Here is a 7,578-nt window from a genome sequence, read left to right on the forward strand (position 1 = left end):
AGACATCAGTGTGTAAGACATCAGTGTGCACATCAGTGTGTAACACATCAGTGTGTAACACATCATTGTGTAAGACTTCAGTGTGTGCACATCAGTGTGTGCACATCAGTGTATAAGACATCAGTGTGTAAGACATCAGTGTGTGCACATCAGTGTGTAACACATCAGTATGTAACACATCAGTGTGTAAGACATCAGTGTCTGCACATCAGTGTGTAACACATCAGTATGTAACACATCAGTGTGTAACACATCAGTATGTAACACATCAGTGTGTAAGACATCAGTGTGTGCACATCAGTGTGTAAGACATCAGTGTGTAAGACATCAGTGTGTGCACATCAGTGTGTAACACATCAGTGTGTAAGAAGCTGTTCTCAGCACCTTCGCTTTCCCGTCTCTAGACCCAAAGGTAAGGCAGCAGCTGAGAAGGCAGTCTTCTTAGCCCCTACATCACATAGGGCCTAGAGAGTTAAGGACTAGCACATGCATACATACATACATGCATGCATACATACATACATGCATACTCTTTATGAGGGAGTGGAGAGGAACCAAAGTGAAGATGCTTGTGTGCCATTGTAAGTCATAAACTATGAGCACAGTTAACTTTCTTATTGACTCCATTTAATTTGGGGGAAACTACCTTTGCTTTCTCTATAAATTCTATTTTTAGAATGATAGAAAGTGTTATAACTATTCATCTGAGTTTAACAACAGAAACATTTAAACCTATACGAAGTCATCTCTAAGTACTCTTCCCTGTGACCCGACCTAAACCCCCTTTTCATAGGTGGGCAGGAGCGGAATGGCACACAGTCCAGCATTGTGGTGGACATGCGTGAGTTTCGGAGCGAGCTCCCATCTCTGATCCATCGGAGGGGTATAGACATAGAGCCAGTGACTCTGGAGGTGGGTGATTACATCCTGACACCTGAGCTGTGTGTGGAGCGCAAAAGTGTGAGTGACCTCATTGGCTCACTGCACAGTGGCCGCCTGTACAGCCAGTGCCTAGCCATGTCACGCTACTACCGGAGACCTGTGCTGCTCATTGAGTTTGACCCAAGCAAGCCCTTCTCCCTGGCACCACGAGGTGCCTTCTTCCAGGAGATGAGCAGCAGCGACGTGAGCTCCAAGCTCACACTCCTCACCTTGCACTTCCCACGCTTGCGGCTGCTCTGGTGCCCCTCACCCCATGCCACAGCAGAGCTGTTTGAGGAGCTGAAGCAGAACAAGCCACAGCCTGATGCGGCCACAGCCATGGCCATCACCGCAGACTCAGAAACGCTGCCTGAGTCAGATAGATATAACCCTGGCCCCCAAGACTTTGTGCTAAAGATGCCTGGGGTCAACGCCAAGAACTGTCGCTCCCTGATGAATCAAGTGAAGAACATCGCAGAACTGGCTACCCTATCCCTGGAGCGACTCACAAGCATCCTGGGGCACTCGGGAAATGCCAAGCAGCTGCACGACTTCCTGCACACTGCCTATGCAGACTTGGTGTCCAAAGGCAGAGTAAGAAAGTAACTAATCACATGGCTATTTATTGACCATTTGCATAGCAATTCATTCTTTCCCAGGGCAATTAGTGACTGCCATTCTGTCCCCCATGGCGTTTGTCCAGAAGCCAGGATTTGCCCTGGGCTCTGTACTGAGGTGGGTACTCGTCTTCCCTTACTGGCTCTTGCCCCTCTGTGCTCTGTCTATGTCCGGCCTGCAGTGATCCTTTTCAATAACGTGTGGTGAGATCTTGCCCCTTGAAGCAAACACAGACCAGGTTTGCTTTTCAGGCTGGTAAAAGCACTCCACCATGGTCCTAACACTGGCTGCACAGGACTTGATAGGCCTGAGACAGGGCTGCTGTTACTACCGTGCTTCTCCACCTCCCCCACACAAACTAGCCCTCTAGTCCCCTGGTTAACATGTACTGTGACTCGGTTGTTTAAGCCAGTGTTTTTAACAGAATTAATTGCTATGGACAAGATTTCATGAGTTAATAAAAGGCTACTCAGTGTTTGACCTGAGTTAAGCCCAAATGACAAGTCTAAGTGTCCCTCACCTCTCTGGTGTAAGATGCTAGAACCATACCAGAAGCACACCATCTCTACCCTGCCCATGGTTGTATTCTGACTGCTTCTCCTTACCGGGGTAAGGACTGAATGTGAGCAGAGGTGGGCCAGGTGCTTTCTAGACGTAGGTTTCTCTCCTTCTTACTGAAGGATTGTGGTAAAATGGAAAAATCAGTACAGAGAACACGTAAGACTCCAAAAGAAATACATAGGTGTTTAAAGACCCACAAACCAACCTCATGATTGATTTAGACTGGATTTTCTGTGTTAAAATGGGATTCATTGCATCTTCATGCTGTTTGCAAACTGTGATACTTAAGCATTAGCTATTTATGTGTTCAGTGACAAGCAGTAAATTTTCTACCTCAAGAACTAATGCCACATGAATTTCAGCTTGCCACATGGTTAAGTGTTCCATCCAGGTCAGCTGTCTTTGGCTGAACTGATGAAAAAATGGACCTTGTAACAAAAACACTGTCTCCTCCATCTTTAACAAAAGCACTCTGAACTGAACCTTACATGTTAGCATCTTGATTATTGGTACTTAACAGTACATTTGTGCCTCAGTATCCATGGGACATTCCTTCCAGGACCCTCTCTGATGGTAGTTTGTGCGTGCTGCAGTCGTTCAGTGGTGTTTGCTTATAAGCTCTGCCTATCCCCCTCTGAACTTCAGACCATCTCTAGGTGGCTCACAGCAACTGCGGCAGGACTGGTGGTAATGGCCGGTTCCCTGTGCTCCTAATGACAGGAAAATAGCCTGCATGTTCAGAAGAGATGCAGTTGTTCCTCTATTTCCAGTCCTTGGTTAGTTAAACCCAAGGATGCAGAGGACATCCCCTGAGCATCCTGCCCACAGCCCTTCAGGAATGAATGTCAAGGGTTGTCAAGACATAGTCAATTATTGGAGGCATGGAAAACAGGGGAAAGGTAAAGTAGTAAGCTTATGATGGGAAGGGATCTAAGCTACTTGTTTCAACCCAGGGTTAAAAATGTGTTTGCCTTCTGGACCAGGACAGAACTACCTGGTAAGTTTCACTGGACGGTGTGGTCGTTCCCAGCTTGTGAACACAGACGTCCACTTCCACTTACGGTAATAGTCCCCTTCCTCCATGTAACTCTGCCTCCCTTTTCTATTGTTTTGTTCCCTAAAACAAAAATCTTAACATAGCACATGCTATGATGGGTGTTTCATTCAGAGTTAAAATTTCAAAGTTCTTCTGGACAGTGTTTTAAACAATCCTCATTACCTAGTACAGCGATCTGTAACCCAGGAGTTTCCAGTGTTCATCAGCTCAAGTTAGCTGTCACTGTGACCCCGTGTGACTCCCATTGTAGGAGTTAATAGAAGTTAATGTACATAGCATATACATGAGGGAGACCTACTCGCAATCTCTCTCTGTGGGTGTTCACAAACTGGGATAATTAAGTACCTGTGGAAACAAGCGGGCGAGGGAAGAGACAAAGAAAGGACACCAAGTAAGCTTTATCAAGGTGTGTCTTTACTAGAGAGAAACGGGTTTATATAGCTCAGGCAGAATTGAAACTAAAACACCTCTTGGCTTTTAGCATAGGCGTGAGAACAGGGAGATAGCATTCCAATCTGTTTACACAACACCCTTCAAACATAGTTTTAGGCAGTAAGGCTGAGTTTCAATAGTTTCAGTTCCTTTGATGTCCCAGCTGCAAAGTCCACGTTTGATCTCCAGGGCCGCCGCAGGTGATTCACACCGCAGGCATGTGGTCTAAGTTCTGGGCTTTCTTTCGCTTTCGTATTCTGCAACGGGGCAGAGCGGCAGGATACCACATTTACAGGGAAGATCTGGTGCAGACCCTTACAGACCCTGTGCTTGCCATTCCAGTCTCTTAGGAGCCATGTGAGCCCTGCTTACTAGATTCAGTGGGCCTATTCTCCTGAGTCCTTCATCCTCTCCAATTCCTACAGCCTTTCCTCCCCCTATGTTACAGGGTTCCCTGAGCTCTGAGGAGGGACCCGGTAGAGACCTCCTATTTAGACTCTCAGCACATTGCTCTCTGTGGGTGTCAGCACTTACTCCCATCTGCTGCTGGAGGAAGCCTCTCCGATGACCCCTGACGAGGTACCAAGCGTAGCACCATATCATTAGGAATCACTTCATTGATTTTGGCTGTTTTACAGGTTGTGTTTGGTTCTGCCCTAGATCTCAGAGCTACCCAGGTCAGGAGAGGTGGCTTGGCTTCAGTGAGCAAGAGGATTTGCTGCCCCAGTAAGAGGACCTGAGTTCACATCCCCAGTGCCCCAGTAGCAACTGGACATTGCTCAGCTTGCAACCTCTGTATTGCTGAGTGGAGATGTGAATCCCAGAGCTCACTCATGAGCCAGCCTATCTGCAGTGGTGAGTTTCAGGTCCAGTGAAAGGCCCTGTCTCCAAAACATAAGAAAGCAATGGGAAAGCACCCCCATGTGTCTTCCCTTGGCTTCTACATGCAAGTTTGGAAATTTCACATCATGCACCCCAATCCCACTCATCTTCCCCTCCTCTCTTCTCGCTGTGGCTCATGCCCACCCTCCACCCTTGCAACTTCCCCCACAACAGAGAAAAAGAAATCTGGTAGAAGCTGAAGTGTATTGCAGTGTGTCCCATAGTATACCCTTTTGTCAACACTTCTTTGCTTGCAATTGTGCATTGTGTTTTGAGGCCTCTGACTTGTGCTACGCTATCAAGACTGGAACCTCACTGGGAGTTCTCTCGGATATTCTTTTGTTGCCCTGTGTCATGAGATCCTGTAAGACGAGGTCCTTCATGTACTCCAGCAGATTCATCAATGGGATAGAAGGGGTGGGTGCTCCTGCTCTTACACCCCAGGGCTGGCTCACCAGTAAGTCCCATCTCCTCCCCCCACACACTCCCATTCCTCACTGCCACCTCTATCCCTACTCTGCCACCCCCAAGCAACCAGAGCCAGCCCTACCCTGCTGCAGCCAGTACAGGATCTGCAGCCAGTGAGGGACATGGCCGGTTAACCCATTCTCATGACCTAGGAGCCAGTTCTTTTGCCTGTCAGAGGTGGCCAGGGGATGGGTGGAGGGCATCTCTCCTCATCTGGACCACCTCATAGCAGATGAGAGGCAGGGTTGGCTCTCCTGAGCTCACACCCACGCCCTCAGGGCAGCTTACCTGTGACTCCCAAATCCAGGGCCAACTCTGTGCTGCCCAGGCAAGGGGCAAGACCTGTTCTCCTGAGTGTTGCAGCATGTGAGGGCTAACCCTGCTGCTCTCACGATCTTGGGGCCAGCTCTCCTGCTTGCCATAGGTGGCACAAAAAAAAAAAAAAAAATACTTCATGAAAAAAATATTTAACTTAAAATTTTTTCTTTTCTATGAATCATGGTTTTGACTTTTGAAAACTACTTTTTGACAGCATTGCCAAACAAGCTCCCAGGACTCCCAGGGATAAAGCCTGTTTCCAGCATTATATATAGTAGTTAAGAGCACTGACTGCCCTTCTAGAGGACCCAGGTTCAATTCCCCACACTAACATGTTAGCTCAGCTATATGCAACTCCATTTCCAGGAGAACTGGCACACTGTTCTACACCAGACACACATATAGTACACAGATATTCATGCAGGTGAATCACACATACACATAAAATTTAACACAAAAAAATAAATTTTTAATAAGAGGTATACATATACTAAAATATATACTTTTATATTTATAAATACATAAATATAAGTAAAATTTATATAAGATGTATATTTTATTTTATTACAAACATTTTATTATAAAATGTTTATTTTATTGTGTTTATATAAATACATACATATTTATATAAATTTATATATAAAATAAGCATATAATAAAGTAAATAGTATAAATAAAAATATATCAAAAGTAAATGTACAAGCTAGTCCCACAACACCCAGAGGAAGCTCTACTCCCAGGCACTCTGACATTCCCAGGATCATGGGATCAGAGGTGCACTGAGCAGACCTTGGGTGCTAACTCCGCAGCCAGTCCCACAACACCCAGAGGAAGCTCCACTCCCAGGCGCTCTAGCACACCTAGCACCACAGGGACCACTGGATCCTAGGATCCCAGGAGCTTGGTCACACCGGGATCTTAGGGGCCCAGAGGCAGCTTGACTCCCAGGAGCTCTGACACACTCAGGATCAGAGGATCCCAGAATCACAGGATCACGGAGACAGCTGAACTCTGAGGAGTTCTGACACAACCAGGATCACAGGAAGGAGAGGCTCCAGGCAGATATAGCGAGGTCAGAAAGCACTAGAGATAATCAGATGGCAGGAGGCAAGGGCAAGAACATAAACAACAGAAACCAAGGTTACTTGGCATCATCAGAACCCAATTCTCCCACCATAGCAAGTCCTGGATACACCATCACACCAGAAAAGCAAGACTCTGATCTAAAATCATATCTCATGATCATGATAGTGGACTTTAAGAAGGACATAAATAACTCCCTTAAAGAAATACAAGAGAACATAGGTAAACAGCTAGAAGCCCTTAAAGAGGAAACAAACAAAATTCCCTTAAAGAATTACAGGAAAACACAATCAAACCGGTGAAGGAGTTGAGCAAAACCATCCAGGATCTAAAAATGGAAATAGAAACAATAAAGAAATCTCAAAGGGAGACAACCCTGGAGTTAGAAAACCTAGGAAAGAGATCAGGAGTCATAAATGCAAGCATCATCAACAGAATACAAGAGATAGAAGAGAGAATCTCAAGTGCAGAAGATACCGTAGAAAACATTGACACAACAGTCAAAGAAAATGAAGAATGCAAAAAGCTCCTAACCCAAAACATCCAGGAAATCCAGGACACAATGAGAAGACCAAACCTAAGGATAATAGGCATAGAAGAGAGTGAAGACTCCCAACTTAAAAGGCCAGTAAATATCTTCAACAAAATTATAGAAGAAAACTTCCCTAACCTAAAGAAAGAGATGCCCATAAACATACAAGAAGCCTACAGAACTCCAAATAGACTGGACCAGAAAAGAAATTCCTCCCATCACAATAATCAAAACACCAAATGCACTAAACAAAGAAAGAATATTAAAAGCAGTAAGGGGAAAAGATCAAGTAACATATAAAGGCAGATCTATCAGAATTATACCAGACTTCTCACCAGAGACTATGAAAGCTAGAAGATCCTGGGCAGATGTCATACAGACACTACAAGAACACAAATGCCAGTCCAGGCTACTATACCCATCAAAACTCAATTACCATAGACGGAGAAAACAAGATATTCCATGACAAAATGAAATGTACACAATATCTTTCCACAAATCCAGCCCTACAAAGGATAATAGATGGAAAACACCAATATAAGGAACAAAACTACACCCTAGAAGAAGCAAGAAAGCTTCCAACAAACCCAAAAGAAGATAGACACATAAACATTATTCCACCTCCAACAACCAAAATAACAGGAACTAACAATTCCTTTTCCTTAATATCTTTTAACATCAATGTACTCAATTCCCTAAAAAAGAC

At 45.0% G+C, this 7,578-nt stretch overlaps 1 protein-coding gene across 2 annotated transcripts in view; it reads left to right on the forward strand.

The window, feature by feature from the left end:
• Positions 1-2,042, forward strand: part of Ercc4 (ERCC excision repair 4, endonuclease catalytic subunit) — a 38,229-nt gene extending 36,187 nt beyond the window's left edge. For both annotated transcript variants that reach the window (XM_031363029.1, XM_031363040.1), the window contains one exon: positions 794-2,042. In XM_031363029.1, the coding sequence (XP_031218889.1) occupies positions 794-1,527 (734 nt within the window). In that variant the 3' untranslated portion in view covers positions 1,528-2,042. The remainder of the gene's footprint in view (positions 1-793) is intronic.
• Positions 2,043-7,578: the final 5,536 nt, after the last annotated feature.

Source organism: Mastomys coucha, unplaced genomic scaffold (genome assembly GCF_008632895.1).
Source record: "Mastomys coucha isolate ucsf_1 unplaced genomic scaffold, UCSF_Mcou_1 pScaffold12, whole genome shotgun sequence".
Taxonomy (NCBI): Eukaryota; Metazoa; Chordata; class Mammalia; order Rodentia; family Muridae; genus Mastomys; species Mastomys coucha.